At 44.3% G+C, this 19,683-nt stretch overlaps 1 protein-coding gene across 2 annotated transcripts in view; it reads right to left on the minus strand.

Moving 5' to 3' along the window:
* Positions 1-4,317: 4,317 nt before the first annotated feature.
* COL28A1 (collagen type XXVIII alpha 1 chain) overlaps positions 4,318-19,683 on the minus strand; it is a 352,774-nt gene continuing 337,408 nt past the window's right edge. For both annotated transcript variants that reach the window (XM_029588942.1, XM_029588943.1), the window contains exons 35-36: positions 8,843-9,021; positions 4,318-5,534 (exon numbers count right to left, since the gene is read on the minus strand). In XM_029588942.1, the coding sequence (XP_029444802.1) occupies positions 5,508-5,534; positions 8,843-9,021 (206 nt within the window). In that variant the 3' untranslated portion in view covers positions 4,318-5,507. The remainder of the gene's footprint in view (positions 5,535-8,842; positions 9,022-19,683) is intronic.

Consider the following 19,683-nt stretch of genomic DNA (forward strand, 5'->3'; position numbering starts at 1 on the left):
ATCAGCCACATCCATGGGATTGACACCCGGCCGCAGTCCAGCAGAATCACAACGGTGGAGGGGTCGGCCAAGCAAAAAAATGACCCCCCCCTCCCAGGTGGAAAGGGGCATAGAAGAGGAAAGGCCTGTGTTTTCAAGGAAAGGCCATGTGCCCTTCACAGAGTTGCTGTGCTGTCTAGATGGAAGAAACTGTCTCACTCCATGCTGCGGGGTGTCATCTCTTCTCATCTCCTGCAAGTGCTGGCTCCATGCGGCGGGATCCTGTCATCTCTTCTCATCTCCTGCAAGTGCTGGCTCCATGCTGCGGGATCCTGTCATCTCTTCTCATCTCCTGCAAGTGCTGGCTCCATGCGGCGGGGTATCATCTCCTGCCTCCAAGCTGCTCCTGCGATGCTGATGGCGCTGTCTGCATTCTGACTCCAGCTGCATACATGGTGAACAGCTTCCTCATTCTCCTGCTCCTTACATGCTGAACCATTTGCTTGTTCTCCTGCTGCTTACATGTTTTACTGTTTGCTGTTGATCCTGCTGACGACATGCTGAGCTGTGCTGGCCGGGGCCATTGGCTCTGTTCTTAGAGTGCACTTTTTGATCATGCAGCGTGTGGGGCCTTGACTGTCACGTGGCTGTGCTGGCCTTTAGCTTGTCCTCTTTGCCTGCACTCTTTGAACGTGCGCTGTGTGGGGCCTTGACTGTCATTTTGATGTCCTGGCCTTTTGGTTGTCCTCTTTGAGTGCACTCTTGTAACATGCACTTTCTGCGGTATTAACATGTACACAAATGTGTGTGATTTATGTTGCTGTGAGTTCACAACTATGCTATAGTATTAGGGGTGCCACTTCCTCTTTCGGGGGCCTATTTACTGAAGAATTTTTTCAGGTTGATTTACATGGCAAAAATGCTTAGTAAATATCCCTCAATGTAATAGGTTGTAATCATCATTCTGCATTAAGGATCACATGCAATACCTGTACATGTCTTGTTGCTGTTTGCATATATTACTGTTCAGGTTAACACAGAATGTGCGGTGCATTTAAATGTACATTGTTCTGTGCTATGACCTATCTTGTCTTTGCAGAATGTGATCAAGAAAGCAAATGGCATAATTTCAAGCAGTGCACTACACGTGTTTCTTAATAAACTGCTCACTGTTTGAAAAACGTAACTTTTTGGTGATGTTGTTTCATTGTGTGGTTTGACTGTGTATGGTAGGTATGGGTAATTGTTAGATGTGAACATTAGCTTGCATGTTGCAATGCATTCACACATAAATTTGTGCATTTAGGGAGCAAGGGAGACCCCAATGGCTCTGCCATTACAAGAAAAGCTCAGTGTTTGCTGTTTGTGAAGATCTGCTGAGGTCAATAACCACATCCTTAATGTGGTACTTTACTCTTGGGTCTGGTTGTGTTTGGTTACCTTTTGGTTACATGACTTTTACTTCCATGGCCCTTTTTGTCCCCAGGCCTGCACCTTACAAAGCTACACGTGATTTACTGTGTATGTATGGCCTATGTGGTGTAATGGTTGAATGTACAGTGTTCATAGCCCAGCATGATTTTTTCACTCCACTTACTTCAGGCAGGAGTGCAAAGGTATGTAACCCCATATGTTACATACATCACATACTTGACAGTGTATACCATCAAAGTGGTGTGTTTTGTTTATGTTAAGAAGGCATGTCCTGTGTGGTGAAAGGGTTGCAGGTGTGTACATTGTTACAGGCAATGTTGGTAGGAAGTTTGGCACAAATGGCATGCACAGATTAAGTAACTACTAATGCCAATTTAGTGCAGAAGCATGGAAGTGAAAGTTCACAACCGCAGGTGAGATTTCGGGAGCAGGAGCGATCATGTAAGCCACCAACCAACCGCCATAAGCAGAGAAGCATGAAAGTCCATCTCAAACCGGTGCAACCAACTCCCGGCTCTTACAGTCTGTCACAAAAGCTTGGGCTTCCGCAGGAGTATCCAGCCATTTTATCCCCGAGGCTGTGGCCACCCGTAAGCGCGCTGGATAAATGAGGGTCGCACGGAGGCCTAGATTAATCAGCTGAGAGCAGTGTGGCACCATGAGTCATTGCTGTGCCATGACATTCGCCAAAAAAATCCTGAAAGAGAAGTATTTTGTGGCCATCGTAGGTGAGCGATCGTCTCCCCCCCCCCCCCCCCCCCCCCCCCCCCCGGCAACACTCTTAAGTTATCCACCTTGTGGGCATAATTTGAGGGTTTGGCGATCACTGGCCACGGGCGCGTGGCATTAGCTTGTTTCGGGCCTAACCTGTGCGCGCATTCCATACGCAGAGGTCCATGCCCGATCGGGAGCTCCAACTGCTCCTGTAACCATGTTTCGAGTAAAGACCAGAGTTCCTGATCTTTCAGCATCTCCAGCAGCCTGATTAGTCAGATATTAGAGCGGCAGGAATGGTTCTCCAGATCCTCCATGCGCTGCACTTGTTGCGCCATGGAGGCCCGGAGGACCACGATGTCTCGCTGTGCCGTGTCTAGGCCGTCCTGCAGATCGGAGACCCTACCTTCCACCTCCACGAATCTAGTCTCGTACCCGCTGAGGGTCCGGGTGAGTTCGGAGAGCTTGTCCGCTATATTTTTTAATTCTGGATTAAGAGCTGCCGCCACTGCCGCTTTTATGCTCTCCAAATCCTGCATTGATATCAGTGCTGTAGGCTGTGTGGCCTCCGGCAAAGATGGCGGATCTGGGCCCCGGGTCTTCTCCCGCTCTCGCTCCCTTTGCGGATCACGCGAGTCGCCATTGCCAGTTTAACTGGGACCCCAAGATATCAAAAGGGTTATACCAGGGAGATTGTCGTTTCTGTAAAAGAATTAGCGTGGTAGATGGGGCTGGATGGGGAGGCGAGGCATGGAGCAGAGAACCCTACATCCGTCCCCTATGCTGCCTCACGTGATCAAGTGTCCCTTTAAAATGTACATTCCAGTGTAAGTCTGTGCTCCAGTGACTGAATTCCATTGCATACTCTACCACCGTTTGCTGTCATTGGTGGAGATCCAGTAGTTGAATCTGATTCAGTTCCCCAAATTTGAGGACTTGCAGGGTGTCGACCCCATGTGGGAGACTATGGAGCTGTGATTGCGTAGCTTGGATGGCACTTTCTAAGTCCTTCGTTATCTTGGGCATTTCTGCTGCGAGCACCATCCTGGTTTAATTTCTCATTTTGGGTTGGCACAAGTTATCAGGGCATGACCACACGCTAAAAGCAGAAGGTACCTAAAAGAGGACTTGATGGCCCTAGCTAGGCAGGTCAGACAAATAGAATGTTGGCTATAAGGTCCCAATAGGGGAAGTCCAGTGCTGAGTTTGAGTCCTTTGAGGAGGAGCAATGCAGGAACAAGGCCAGATAAGCAGAGATTTTGAAGCAAGTCTCTCAGAATGTTGTGCCAGTATGAGGTTTGTCTCTACAAATCTCCATATATACGACAAAAAAATCAGGATTTGAACTCTGCTACATCAATAGGGCCCTCTCAGGATAGATCTCACTCTTTGGTTACCTTAAGGTAACTATCTCCTGGCCTCTCCTCCTTTCTGAGTCTCCTATGGCACCTCTTTAGTTTTTGTCTTGCCCCTCTAGCATTGCCATTTCTAGTCTGGTTAACCCTGAACATGAAGGACAAATTTAAAAAGAATCAGAATGTAGCAAAATTTAAGAGACAGAGTAAGTGACGAGATGACATATATTATCCTTTTCTACAAGCTCCTATACAAATGACTGGCTCAGTGAGGTGAGGCAAGGCAGCTGCTGCTATTACAGGCAACCAAGCTGCGCAGGCAACCAAGCTGCACCGAGGTTGCACTTTGGGGGAGGAGCCCTTCTAGCCTTGGGGCCAACTAGGTCATCAATGCACTCCGGGCAGCCTGCCTAGAGAAGGGTGTGGTTGAAAGAGATTACTGAGATTAAAAAAAAATGAAAAGGTTTACAATAAAGAAAGGAATGTAGCTGTGCAGCAGCACAGATTGATAGAACAGGTTATTCCTCTCTGAGGCTAGAATAAATATTTAGCCCAGGCCAATTAGCTTTTTTTTACAACAAATTAACCTTTTTTTATAACAGCTGTTTGCCAAAAACACATTGTTTCCTAATATTTACTCTTCAGGCTTCGAAAGAATTGAGGGGGTGAATCAAACCCATTATCAATCTCTTCTAGTTGGATAAATCGATAGTCATGAAACTAGTTCAGCCCCCAACTGCTTTTGTGCGTATTCTTTACATAAAACACTGAATGTGAAAAACAAACAGCAATTTGAAATACTTTTCAGTTTAATCAACACAAACTACAATAAATATTCTTACAAAGTTTCCATTTTATTTTTGTAACAGAGCCCTGAGAGTGTGTGTATGTGAATTCAGCATTATACAAAGGCATTGGCAAAAGACAAGTTTCTTCTTGACCAGGAATTCAGAGACGATCTCCATTTTCACCAAAAAAAGAAAGCAATGCATGCTATAATTTCCTCACTTAACATGGCATTTATGTTTTATATATACTATTTAAGCAATTTTTTTGCTTATATTATACTTTCTTCAAGCAACCGCAGGTTTCCACCTGCTGCAGTCATGAGTGTTAACGGTATTAATCTCTGAAGTTTGCTCTTGTGAACATCACACCTACTGCTAACATTTCAACTGAAATAATAGGGATCAGGACCACTGGTAGTTCATTGTAAGAAGAAAGTGTCCTTATACTGAGTTTTTAGTAGCTTAAAACTAAACAAAAAAAAGTGTGGTCTTCCCAAGATCATCAACTAAATATCTTTCAATCGCATGATAAAAGGTGCATGAATGTGTGATAGAGACTCACAGCTCAACAATACAATCACCATTACAGGTTGCCATATAAATGCACTAAAATAAACACAGTAAAATATATTGCTATGATGTGTGGGGTAATTTATATTTTACATGCCTGGGTTTAATTTTGGTATGTATAGATATCAGGGAAAAACAGAAGAAAAAATGGTTTAGTACTGTTCCCAAATGACAAGAAAGATTTCGTTATTGGGGAATTTAGTTTAAACAAAGCTGCACCCCTGGATTTAAATCTTTTAGGACCAGACAGACTGAAGGATATCTCCCCATTTTGTGTCTTCGGTGAAATCCGTAAACTTGGGGCCCTGTTAGCAAAGCATTTTTCAAAAGACACAGCATGGGAAAAACCTTTAGTAAATAGGCCCCTGGGAATTGGTCTAGAAACCCATTTCTGGAGCTATTTTGCTGTTGCTGCTTTTCTTCATGCCACGGCCCTGCTGTTAATTCTGCCACCAGACTCCTCCCAGGAAGAAGCAAGAGAACTTTAATTTTCAGCTGGGCTGGCACTCCACCTGCAACTCAAAAGAGCAGCTGAACAAAAATGCTGGTGAACGGCAGGACAGTGAATTTGAACCACGCTGTTTTACAGAAGGAAGAACCAGCCGAGCAAAAACTGCTAGACCTCCAAATAAGGAAACTCTCTTTCAATGATGTTCCTCTTTAATCCTCAGGAGCCCCCCATTGCCAGCTGTTTCTGTAACAGAGCAAAAAAAGAAAAAAAAGTTGTTACTTGGTTTGCTATTGCTTACAACTTTTCGAAGAATTCCATAAGGATTTTCTGCCAAAGTGCAGATGTTCACTACAAGCAAAGAGCTGCAAATTGCACTCTGGGAATCACTGGGTGAGTTTGCTATAGCTAAAACAAAACAGATCCCACATGTGGATTGTGGGCCGTTTTAAAGGGCTAGCACTGTACCATAAGAACCTATGAATGGAAGACCTGCCATGCTGACACAGACCAGGATCCATCGAGCCCTGCATCCTGTCTGGGTCACAAGCATATTGCAGATCCCAAAAAAACTAGACCTATTTCTTATTTCTCACTCCCAGGGACAACAGTGGTTTTCTCTCGTTTACCTGACTAATACTGTCCTATGGGCATTTCCTCCAGGAACTTGTCCAAACCTTTTTTAAATCCTGCTATGCCTCTGTCACTTTGATCACGTCCCTCTGGCAACACTCAGAAAAAGTAAAAATGATTAAATTGTCAAGCCCTCCACCCCCCCCCCCCCCACACCATTTCTTTATGCTCTTATAAATCCAAATACTTAATATGCACACAGCATATAGTCATATAAAGGCTCCCCACACTGATCTGAGAATTACTAACTACAGTCCACAGACAGCAATTTGTGATTTGTGAATCATGGGGTTGTGTAGGTACAATTCAGGCCACAATTCTCAGACCTTGCTTTAAAGGAGCCTGTTCTCCCGAAACCAAAGATGGAAGCGCAGCAAAGGATTCCAGGATATTGGAGGGTGTTTTAAGACTGAGAAAGGCAGGCATTGCACAATCTTCCCAGTTTGGAGGTAGCTGATGTAACCCCTGACTGACTCCAAGGTTGATCCAGGAAACTATAGACCAATGAACCAGACATTAGTGCTGGGTAACATGGTAATGGCTGTATTTAAAATGACTGGCCAAGTAGATAGACATGGCTTAATGGGGAAGAGCCAGTATGGTTTTAGCAAAGGGAAGTCTTGCCTTACAAAGCTATGAAGGTATAAATAAAGATGTGGATAAAGATGAGCCAGTTTATATAGTGTGTTTGGATTTTCAGAAGGAATTTGTGGCCTCCAGGCCTTCTTACAAAAGAGTAAGAAGGCCTGGAGGCCTTTCCCTGCTGCCTACTCAGGTCTTTCCCTGACCCCTGGCCTACCTAGACCTCCCCTTGCCTTGCCCCTGAAGCTTTACCTGCCTAGGGCCCTACGGGCTTCCTGCTCTTGTTGTACTTGTCTTGTGCTGTCCTGTCCTGTGTCTTTGACCAGTCCTTACCTGCACTGTGTTCCAGTTCTGCCTTCAGTCCTTCCCTGCACTCTGTTCCTGTTTCAGTTCCAGTCTGTACCTGCACTCAGCCTGCCTAGCCTCTATCTCTCACTGCAGCCAAGTCCTACTGGGATCCAATCTGTGGGGGAGGGGGCTGGCTAGGCAGAAGACTGACCTAAGCCTTGCCCGGCTGTCCTGTGACATTCCCTATGTCCAGCCAGCACCTGAACCATGACAACCCTTATGTTCACAGTTTGCTTCAAATCCAGTTTTTATAGTTGAACAGCCTTCATACTACTCCAGGATCTGGGACCAGTTTGATTTGTTTTTTTTCTAGTGAAATCGTTACAATGATTGCTGATATAAATAATACCTTTTGCCCTTCTGCATATTGTTTTAGTGCTTCTATTAAGGTATTAAAAGATGATCTGACAAAGTTTGTGTCATTTATTAATTGCTGCTTGTAGCTAATTATCGTCTGTTCAGTAGACTGCTTTTCTAGCCAAGATTCTTTCAAAGGCGGAAATAAAACAACTCACAGCATTTATTGAATAGTCCTTACTAAACATCTATCAATTTGGCTTTAGGCCTGTTTATAACACTGAAACTTTACCACTCTTTTGATGTAATCCATCATGGTTTTGATAACCAAACAAGTTTTTATTCTGGTCATGTTGGCTCGTTCCTTGGCTTTTGACATCATTGATCACGCCATTACAGTGAATTATTTGAAACAGCTGGGATTGACATCCGTGTTACTAAACTGGTTTGAGTTTTTCTTGAAATCTCATAGTCAAAGGGTGGTATGTAGTGCCAGAAAATATTCTGTTTTCCCGCTTGACCCTCAAAGTTTGGCATTAACCACCACTTTGTTTAACATATATATCTTCCCTTTTTGTAAGCTATTTTCTAACCCTGATGTTAAATATGCTCTGTATGCCATTATACAGTTTTTTATGCCTATTTCTCCATTCGTGAATGACACTCTTCAGAGGATTTATGATGGTATGCTAGTCATCAAGAAATGGATATTTGAGAACAGTGTCGCAGAGATTAGAATCCATACAAATATTTTACCCAGTGGTCATCTTGGGATTTTTGATGTGGGCTTTTTTTTACATATTTAATCCTCCCCATCTTTTGGGCCATCCTCAGTGGGTCTCAGTGGTATAAATTTCCATTGCGTATGTGCAGAGTCAGAAAGAAGGCAAAATTGCAGAAGCCAGAGAGTTGGAGAGAAGACTGGAATTGGTCCTCAAGGCTTAGTCATTTGAAGAGCTTTTGGAAGAGTTTTTGTCAAACAACTCTACATGCACTGCAAATCACACAGAATTCAACTGCAGAAAGAGTTTCAGAGATCCACATTAGAGATCATATATCTCCTCTTTTAAAAAATCTTCTCTAGTTACCCATTGAATACAGAGTAAAATTTAAAAGAATGTTACTTGTTTTTAAATTAATATATGGATTCACTCCCAGCTGTCTTAATTCAATTCTTAAAAATGTATCAGCCTGTATGTCCATTAAGATCAGCATTACAGAATTTATTACATGTTCCTTCCATCAAGCAAGTCAGGCTTGAAAAATCTCAAGGATGCTTGTTTTATGTAACAAGACCAATATTATAGAATGATCTACCTAATGAACTGCAGACAAAGTTTCTTATTGAAATTCAGGAAACTTTTAAAAGCGTACCTTTTTAAGCAAGCCTATGCAAGTTAAGTATAGAGGTCTTTTATAAACTATATCCAGCAATAATTGTTGAGCTTTTATTTTTGTTTATGCTTATTTTTTAATTTCATGTTTATTTTGATGTTTTTTGCTATGTTTTTAAATTAAGTTTTATTCTAATCTTGTTTACTTGTATTTTTTACTTTACTTGTATTTGTTATGATGCTTTTTGATTTGTACATTTACTGATGAATATTTAGTTTAGCTTTGTGTAGTATATTATGAATGTAAATCTGATAGCGCAGTCCATAAATTTTCAAAATAAATCAATACAAATAACTTACTTCCTCTTTCTGGAAACATGCTTTCAGGCAATCTTTTTCTGATTCAAATCGATTTTTGTTGCCACCACAGCCTCCATACCAGAATTGTGCACAAGAATTGGCTGTTTTGTCATAATACCATTTTGCTGTATAATTATCCCTGCATTCTCCTTGATGTGAAGGCTCCAGGCACCTGAAATCTATAAACATCAAGAAACTATTTTTAGAATCCTGATACTTCAATACCCTTTTTCATAATTTATTTTCTGTCTGTCTTTTTTTGAGCCTGGCCATTCCTCCTTTGTCCTTTTTCTTCCAGATTAAATCAGAAGCATGGATGGGATTCTTGCACCATAAGACTTCACTTGCAACCACTCAAGGATTTTGTTCCTATTGAATAGACACTCCCTCCCTGCTGTACCCAGTCTGTTCATTGGAGTACAGGTCCTGTGGCTAGGTGCCATGCAGAGCCTCCTTCCAGAGCCATGTATCGTGGGCTCTAAATCCGGCCATCCTTAATGATGGCCATGACTCCCTCCCTAACAGAGGAACGCAGCCTCCAGAGCATCCCCAGCCTGAGCCAACCCATGGCATACCAGGGTCTGATCTGGGAGCCAACCCAGGGACCTAGGGCATGACAGCATGCAGCAGCACTACTACTGAGCAACTGGTAACCTTCCTCCCCCATCCCCCCCCCCCCTCTTTTCATAATTTCTTGTGATGCACAAAGTATAAGGCACACAAAGAGTCTCATTACTAAAATCAAACACACAATAGTAATCTCACATGCTGACACAGATGGGTAAATCAGATATAAATTATAGATGTCTGCCAGATACCAATGGAAATAGTCAATGCCTAAGGCCATCATATATTACCTGCTGCTGAATTACCATTGTTTTGACCCATTACCTCCAAAACTTGATGCTTCTTCATTGATTAGCATTTGACTCTCTTATCCTGGCAGTCAAGTATCAACCCCAAAAACATCTACAGGAAGATTGCTTGTTCACATAACACACCCAGGACAAATCTACTGCAGTACAACGAAAAAAAAAACCCCACAGATGAAGTAGCACTTAAGTCACATATAACCCAGAGCTGGAAAAACTAAGGCCAATATTAACAAAAAACTGAGTTCCTAACTTTATGAACCGAAGGGAGAGATTCATCAAGTCCAATTAGAGCTATAACATGGGTTAAACAGCATATATCGCGTGATAAATGCTGTGTGTTGTGCAACATCACATGGTATTCGCAATATTGCGCATATTTTAGTCCTGAACCCTGCCCCTATTACAATGAGCTGCTTCGCATGGCATTTGCATGACATCTGCATGCATGAATTTTGCAATCCATACAAAGTAGCTCATGAATAGCTAATCCTATATAAATAAACCCAGCTGACTTAGAAATTTGTCAGTTTTTTGAAAAACGATAATCTACTGCAAGAGCATCGAGACTCTAGCATGGGTCTGATGGTCCCATGTAGATTTAAAGGGCCAGTCAGCCCCCTAAAAGAATACAAAAAGCCATCATTTGACCGCCAATTGAGGTGGCCTGGCAACAAAAGTAACAAAAATAACACTAAAAATAGCCATGCGACGATGCCCTCCCCAGGCCACCCAGATCAGCTCCTTATTGCTTGAACACCTTCCTCCCCAATAGAACACCCCCCCCCCCCTTTTACAATACAAAACAGGACGGAAGGCCCTCTGTCAACCCAATACAAAATTGGGCCAGTAGGGCCCCCCACCCCAAGTGGCAAAACAAATCATTGGTAGCCTAGAGGCCACCCCACTCTGCACCTCCCCACAACCAAATACATTTAAATTGGCAATTCTGCAAAAGTCAAGGTACTGAGGTGCCCCCTACTGTGGGTCTGGTCAGCGCCATAATTGAAAATGGTGTCAAACAGGCCCAGGGCTAGGGGACACCCCAGGTGCTCAACTTTTGCAGAATTGCCAATTTAAATGTATTGGGATGTGTGTGTGTGTGGGGGGGGTCTGTGGTGGGGAGCCACTAGACTACCAATGATTTTTTTTTGCCAATTGGGTGGGGGGAGAATTTGATTGGTGGGGGAACCCTATTGGCCTAGCTTTGTATTGTAAGGGGGGGGGGGACTTTACTGGGGGAGCCCTTCTAGCCTACTTTTGTATTGTAAAGGGGTGAGAGGTGTTTGAGCAATAAGGAGCTGGGTGGCAGGGGAGGATGGAGGGCGTCATTATGTGGCTATTTTAGATGTATTTTTGCCATTTTTTATGCCGGGCCACCTTGATTGGTGGGCGAGGGGTTCTAAGATGACCCCCAGTGATTTTTTGCATTGTTTTAGTGGGCTTTCTTGGCCCACATGGTCATTTAAGGCGATGATGGCCCCTTGCATTGAGGACCACCATCATGCTTGCCTCTGCCTCATTGATTTGTCTCTCAGACTTTTACCGCGAGACAAAACAATGTGATGATACTGCCATGATATTTTGTCAGGGAGGGGCACAATATCATGGGAACACCTCTTGGGATATTGGGCCCCTCCCACAAAAAAGCATCACGGTTTAGTGAATCTAGGCCTAAGTTGGATGCTTATTTTCAGAAAACTTAGGGACCCAAGTGATTAATATTTATTTTATTTACTTATGATTTGATAGTCTGCCTTTTCCTGAAGTTGGTCTCAAGGAGCATTACCAGAGCCATAGTTAGCCTGTGGCCAATATGAGCATGGCCATAAGCACCCTCTATCCCAATGTTGCACAATGTTGGGAAAATCTGCCTTCCCTTCTTCCAATTCAGCGCTGAGGTCTGCCACAGGGGAGAGGAGAAATTAACTGCTGTACCTGCTCTTGGGATCTCCCCTCCTCCCCTCAGGGCCATCCATGAAGGTGGGGAGGATCGCGACAAAAATACCAACGCTGCTGCACCAGCAGAGGCAGCCTGCACAGGACTCCCTCCCTCTGCACTGCAGTGTGGAGCAGTGTGGTCCGCAGTGGCACGAGATGAATTGTCGGCCTCCCTGCATCACTCGGGAGTAGGAAAAGCAAAATGCCCACAGTCAGAAATAGTAGGAGCAGCAATGCCCATTTTTGCCAGAAGATGCAGGATCAGCCTTCATTCACTCCAGAGCAGGAGCAAGAGCAATGCAACCCCAATGCTAGTAGGAGGCATCTGGTGGGCCCTGAGGTTGAAGAGGAGGCTGCTGCCGCTGCTTCTGCTTTTCCTACTCCTTGTGCTTCCAGAGGGGGGAAACAAGTGAGAGAGAGAGAGTTTGTGTGTGTTTTGGTGTGAATAAGATTGAGCATGGCAGACAGTATGTGTATATGTGTGATTGAGCAAGGCAGAGGGCAAGGATGTGTGTGTGTGTGTGTGTGTGTGTGTGTGGCATTGAGCATGGCAGAGAATGTATGTGAGCATGATTTAGCAAGGCAGAGCATGTGAGGGTGAGACTGAGCATGACAGAGAGCGAGTGTGTGTGTGGGTGTGACTGTACATGAGAGAGAGAGACCAAGTGCATGAGTGAGTGTGAGCAGAGAACGTTTTTGCACAACAAGCGCCCTACTCTTCCTCTGCTAATCCACGACAATCTCAGGGCATCTGAGATAATCTTGTTCCAGAGACCTCCTGTTCCAGTTCCAGCGTCTCCCTGTTCCAGCATCCTCCTGTTCCAGCGTCTGTCCTCCGTGTGTTCCCAGGTAGTACCTATTGGACTACCTCTCCAGTACTAACCTCTGCCTGTTCCTGACTTCTCTGATCGCCGCCTGGATCCTGACCTCTGCCTGCTTCCACAACTACTTTCGGACTGACCTTCTGGAACCCGATCGCTGCTTGCCTCCTCGACTACTTTAGGATTGACCTTTTGGAACCTGACCCTCGCTTTGTCTGACCATCCGTGGACTGACCTCTGGTACTTGACCCTGGCTATCCTTGACCACACCTCCTTGGTTCTGGCCCTGCTCCTTGCCTTGTCATCACAGACTCTCTTCTGGCCCTCTGTGGCTCCTCAGGCCTCCTGCCCAGACATCGACCATGCTCCTTTACTCTTGGTGGGCACACCCTGGAGCTTTCTGTCCGGAAGAACCTACAAGGCGCACGTAAGACCAAGCGGCCCGGGTCCCTATGGGTTCAACCCGAAGGGACCTCGGGCTTCCAGTGGTGAAGCTCCAGCTAGCCTCCTTGTCCTCTTGTGCTCCACCTCCTGGTGGCAGGTGCTCCCTGGGTCCGACCAGGGAACCGTTCCACCCTGCACCAGGCCAAGGGTCCACCCCCGAGTGCTACAGGTTCCAAACATCTTTTTTGCTTTTCTGGTTGACACCACAGCACAGCATGTAAATTTGCTATATATGCTGTTGGTGATAATTTTACCTCAGAAGACTGTAAGAACATAAGAACATGCCATACTGGGTCAGACCAAGGGTCCATCAAGCCCAGCATCCTGTTTCCAACAGTGGCCAATCCAGGCCATAAGAACCTGGCAATTACCCAAAAACTAAGTCTATTTCATGTTATCGTTGTTAGTAATATAGCAGTGGCTATTTTCTAAGTCAACTTAATTAATAGCAGGTAATGGACTTCTCCTCCAAGAACTTATCCAATCCTTTTTTAAACACAGCTACACTAGTGCACTAACCACATCCTCTAGCAACAAATTCCAGAGTTTAATTGTGCGTTGAGTGAAGAAGAATTTTCTCCGATTAGTTTTAAATGTGCCACATGCTAACTTCATGGAGTGCCCCCTAGTCTTTCTATTATCCGAAAGAGTAAATAACCGATTCACATCTACCCGTTCTAGACCTCTCATGATTTTAAACATCTCTATCATATCCCCCCCTCAGCCGACTCTTCTCCAAGCTGAAAAGTCCTAACCTCTTTAGTCTTTCCTCATAGGGGAGCTGTTCCATTCCCCTTATCAAAAAGAACAAAAAGCCTTCTCTATATTAAAAACTGAAGAAGTTCTTGAGAAAAACATTGAAGTGTTACCAGAAAAGAGAAATAAAACACAATGCATGCAGAATTTCAAGATCCATAACCAAAAGAAAAATCTAATTGAGATGGATAACTCTGTCAACAGTGGCACAACTGCAAAAAGAAAGAGTGAAGTGAATAACAAATCTCAACTAAAGTCTCATAAGGAGTCCAGGAAAAGCAATAACCTTAAAGAGAGTAACTGGAAGGCTATGACCACAAATGCTCATAGTTTGGGAAATAAAATCCCAGATCTGCAGGCCCTAATGACTGAGGCAGAATTGGACATTGTTGCTATCACAGAAACATGGTTCACAGAATCTCATGAATGGGATACAACAATACCAGGCTATAACTTGTTAAAGGAAGGATAGAGAGGATAGAAAAGGGGGAGGTGTGGCTCTTTATGTCAGAAACAACATCCAAGCATCTGAGCTGCAAGGAAGCTGGGGTAAGGAAGAAGCTCTATGGGTCGACCTAAAAAAAGATGACGGAGCATCCATTTATATTGGAGTGGTTTACAGGCCTCCAAACCAAAAGGAAGAGCTGGACAGAGATCTGGTTGAAGACATCCATAAGATAGGTAAGAAGAGAGAAGTGGTGATCGTTGGTGACTTTAATATGCCAGATGTAGACTGGAAAATCCCATCTGCAGAAACTAAAAATAGTAGAGCAATAGTGGATGCCATGCAAGTATCTTTGTTCAAACAAATGGTGTTGGAACCCACGAGAGAAGGAGCTATACTCGACTTAGTGCTCACTAATGCAGATAATGTCTCTGATGTCCAGGTGGGCGCCCACCTCAGCACCAGTGATCATCAAACGGTATGGTTTAATATCACTAAAAGAATATGGAAAAGAACCACAAAGACCCGAGTTTTACATTTCAAAAACACGGACTTTGAGGAAATGGGGAAGTACCTGGAGGAAGAACTAAAAGGATGGGAGAACGAGAGAGAATTGGATCAGCAGTGGACCAATCTAAAAGGAGTAATCACCAAGGCAACTGCTCCATATGTTAGAAATGTAAAGAAAAGCAAAAGAAAATTGAAACCTATCTGGTTCTCAAAGGAGGTGGCTGACAAAATTAAAGCTAAAAGAACAGCATTCAAGAAATATAAAAGATCCCAAAGGGAGGAGCACAAAGAAGAATATTTGTTTCAACTGAGGGAGACAAAGAAATTAATCAAGTTGGCAAAAAGTCAAGCGGAAGAGAGGATTGCCAAGGATATAAAAAATGGTGACAAAACATTTTTCAGATACATCAGCGAAAAGAGAAAGGTCCAAAGTGGTATAGTGAAATTGAAAGGTGGTAATGATCAATGTGTGGAGAGGGACGAAGAAATGGCAGAAATATTAAACGAATACTTCAGCTCTATGTTCACTAAAGAAGACCCTGGAGAAGGACCATCTCTACACAACAAGAAACTGGAGGGAAGTGGAATAGATGAAAATCCTTTTACAGTAGAAAATGTATGGGAAGAGCTAAAGAATCTGAAAGTGGACAAAGCCATGGGGCCTGATGGGATTCATCTAAGGATACTGAGGGAGCTCAGAGATGTTCTGGCAGGTCCGCTGTGTGACCTGTTCAATAGATCCCTAGAAACGGGAGTGGTACCAAGAGATTGGAGAAGAGCGGTGGTGGTCCCGCTTCACAAGAGTGGGAACAGGGAGGAGGCTGGCAACTACAGACCGGTTAGCCTCACTTCGGTGGTGGTAAAAGTAATGGAGTCACTGCTGAAAGAGAGAATAGTGAACTATCTACAGTCCGGAGAATTGATGGACCAGAGGCAACACGGATTCACCAGGGGAAGATCCTGTCAGACAAATCTGATTGACTTTTTTGACTGGGTAACCAAAGAATTGGATCAAGGAAGAGCGCTCGATGTCATATACTTGGATTTCAGCAAAGCTTTTGATACGGTTCCGCACAGGAGACTGCTGAATAAAACGAGAAGCTTAGGAGTGAGTGCCAAGGTGGTGACCTGGATTGCAAATTGGTTGACGGACAGAAGACAATGTGTGATGGTAAATGGAACTTTCTCTGAAGAGAGAGCGGTTTTAAATGGTGTACCGCAAGGATCGGTGTTGGGACCGGTCCTGTTCAATATCTTTGTGAGCGACATTGCGGACGGGATAGAAGGTAAGGTTTGTCTTTTTGCAGATGACACTAAGATCTGCAACAGAGTGGACACGCCGGAAGGAGTGGAGAGAATGAGACGGGATCTAAGGAAACTGGAAGAGTGGTCGAAGACATGGCAGCTGAGATTCAATGCCAAGAAGTGCAAAGTCATGCATATGGGGAGTGGAAATCCGAATGAACTGTATTCGATTGGGGGGGGGGGGGGAAAGGCTGATGTGCACGGAGCAGGAGAGGGACCTTGGGGTGATAGTGTCTAATGATATGAAGTCTGCGAAACAATGCAACAAGGCGATAGCAAAAGCCAGAAGAATGCTGGGATGCATAGAGAGAGGTATATCGAGTAAGAAAAGGGAAGTGATTATTCCCTTGTACAGGTCCTTGGTGAGGCCTCACCTGGAGTACTGTGTTCAGTTCTGGAGACCGTATCTACAAAGAGACAAAGACAAGATGGAAGCGGTACAGAGAAGGGTGACCAGGAAGGTGGAGGATCTTCATCAGATGACATATGAGGAGAGATTGAAGAATCTAAATATGTACACCCTGGAGGAAAGGAGGAGCAGGGGTGATATGATTCAGACTTTCAGATACTTAAAAAACTTTAATGATCCAAAGACAACGACAAACCTTTTCTGTCGGAAAAAAATCAGCAGAACCAGAGGTCACGAGCTGAGGCTCCAGGGAGGAAGACTAAGAACCAATGTCAGGAAGTATTTCTTCACGGAAAGGGTGGTGGATGCCTGGAATGCCCTTCCGGAGGAAGTGGTGAAGTCTAAAACTGTGAAGGACTTCAAAGGGGCGTGGGATAAACACTGTGGATCCATCAAGTCTAGTGGGTGTAAATAAAGAGGAGGCAGCAAAACACTGCACGGAGCGGCAGTAGCCACAGAGGCATTCACGGAGCGGGATGCCAGTGGCCAGTGGTTGGTGTTCCACCTTCACGGAGGGCTGCCATCTCCAAAAAAAAAACAAAAACAAGAAACAAACAAACAAACAAAGCAGGGGTGGGTAAGAGTATGGGGCAGGGGTGTGGCCTGCTTGTTGCGGTGGTTGCTACCCCTAATTGAGCTGGATGTTCACTGGGATGCGGATACGGTGCTGCTCTCTGCATGGTGGAGGGGTGGAAGGGAGTTGGGGCCGGAGGGTGCTGGAAGCCAATAGTGATGGTTGGGAGGGAGAAAAAGGGTGGGAAAAAAAATAAATAAATGGATGAACTGCGTGGCTTGCTGGGCAGACTGGATGGGCCGTTTGGTCTTCTTCTGCCGTCATTTCTATGTTTCTATATGTTTCTATGTTATCATTTTGGTAGCCCTTCTCTGTACCTCTGTACTTTGAAAGTTTCTTTTTAAGTATTCTGAATGCATAATTTTTGAGTGAGAAAGGTGTGACTGGTCCCCACCAGTTGTTTGCCAGCTCCACCCTCCCCTTTACAATCTTCTGATCACTCGGGGAGCAGAAGATTGTAAAGGGGAGGGTGGAGCTGGCAAACAACATGCTGGTATTTCATTTTGAAATTCCTGTGTGTGCTTTATGGTGTTGACTTTGTATCTGCTCCAAAGCAGGAACAAAGTATGTGGATGTGCAACTGGCCCCCAGATTCTCAAAGAGAAACTTTGTGGGCAGGCTTAGGCTTCTTAGGCACAGACACCATGATGGCTAACAATGCACTCAGCAGCAGCCAGAGGCATGTGTCTAGCTGTTTTTTTTTCTTTTGAGATAGGTGCTCAGCTAGGCACCTAGAAATTATGTGTCCAACACTTATGCGCACCCAACTAAGCACTTACCTAGTTGGCCAAAAATGAAGCACACAAAAAACTTAAGCACACAGTACCACTTGTGCGCAGAGTTAAGCGCGCTGCCACTACATGTCACTTAACATGGGCATACAGACTACAAGGCCCCACTGTGCACCCAAAAACTGGACGCACAACCTGAATGCAGGGCGAGCCGCACACGCCGGACTGACAATCCTGTAGAGGGCAGCCTTAGAAAGCTCACGAAAAGCCATTATGGCCTACCACGTGGCGCGCAGCAAAAAGCCTCGGAGCGGGGCCTAGCCTAAGGATGCTGCTCAACCCGCCAGGCTACCCACATCCCTTGACTTCCCACGGAGCAGAATGAATGGACTGGCAACACCAAGCACGGAGACTGGGGGAGGAGGAAACCCTGTACAACAAAAAACCTCCTGCTAAGTCTGTGTATCTCTCTTATTTTTTATTTTTTAAACTTACCAGAGCTTAACCGTACCTGGCTGAGCACATAGACGGTCTCCGGCTGCAGGGGGAGAAGGCATGTGCTGTCATGCCGCTCTCTGTTTCCAGCACCCGCAGCCTTTCAGCTACTCAGACAGCTAATTCCATGCTAGCAAACCAGCTACCGGGCCAAGGCACACATCTGAGGGACCACTGAAATCACCTCAGGAATTCTCAACTGGGGGCGGGACCATTTGATATCACAGCAGGAGAATGAGGCACATTTTATCCTTAATTCTCCTATACTTTAAAATTAAGCAATCTCCAGTGGGGAGATGCATGTCCACCATCTGCTGGAGACTGAGAATTCTCACAGGCTGATGTAACTGCAGGGTGTATATATACTGTGACATCAGTTACTCCATGTCCATCTGCTGGTAGGAATAGATAACCCACTTGTTCTGGATTCATCTGACTGGATGATAAGAAATGGATTTATCTGATGATATTGAATCCTTTGATCTATCCAGAAGATACAGATGAAATAATGAGCATAGATATTTAACATTATAAACTTAATTTAAATTAGGTAGATGATATTTTATGCATGGATGTATAAATATTGTTTGCCATGTTTATGAACCTTTTGATGGTCATAAATTTTAATCTGTATGTAGTTTTGTACTCTGCTTAGAATTTTAGATAGAGCAGGTTATACATTTTTATAAAAACATAAGGCTCATGGTGCCAAGATCCCCATACTGGTTCCAACTGAGCTGGAAGCTTAAAGAGGGAGGAAACTGCTGGGACAAAATAAAAATGAAAATTAAAGTCCCCTACATTTAACAGAGGCTCCTGCCTGGTGATGTATGTAGTGATCAGGATGAGGGCACACTTTTTCACTTGGCCATAGGTGCCACATGGCCTGACTGCGGCTCTGCTGATTATAAGTTTAAATGAGGAGAGGCATTAGAACAGCTTACAGTCGAATCAGAATTTGCAATTAATATAGCTTTGGGATCCAACATTGGAAATCCCATTTGTGAATAGTTTCAAGACCCAGCTGTGTCCCTGGTGTGTATTAATACAGTCCTTCTTAGAGGGCTCAGGAGGTTGGGTTGAGGATGTGGCTGAAAAGCCACACCTTAACTTTTTTCCTCAACTTAAGGTAGCATGGCTTCAGGGGCAGGATTAGTGATACTTTGTTTCAAATGTTTGGTGCGTAATAGCAGAAAACAATTTTTGGTGCGTAATAGCAGAAAAAAAAAAAGACAGCCTTGTACAGGGAAATCTGGCAGTGGAAAGGGAGGAGAGGAAAAAGGAACTATTTTGGCAGACCACCATTCCCTGCAACTCATTTGTCTAGACTTAGGATTTAAGTTGCCTAGTGCTCAAAATCTGTACTAAGCTTCTAGCTTTTTTCTCTACTTAATTTCACTCCCGTAGTCATCCACTCTTTAGGCACCTAAATTTAGGAGCCTAATTAAACTAGGAAGCTAAAGTTAGACCCTCCACCCTAGTAAATTTTCAAAAGGGACAATTTAGGGGCGCAACACAAAATATAGGTGCTAAACACT

Source organism: Rhinatrema bivittatum, chromosome 2 (genome assembly GCF_901001135.1).
Source record: "Rhinatrema bivittatum chromosome 2, aRhiBiv1.1, whole genome shotgun sequence".
Classification (NCBI taxonomy): Eukaryota; Metazoa; Chordata; class Amphibia; order Gymnophiona; family Rhinatrematidae; genus Rhinatrema; species Rhinatrema bivittatum.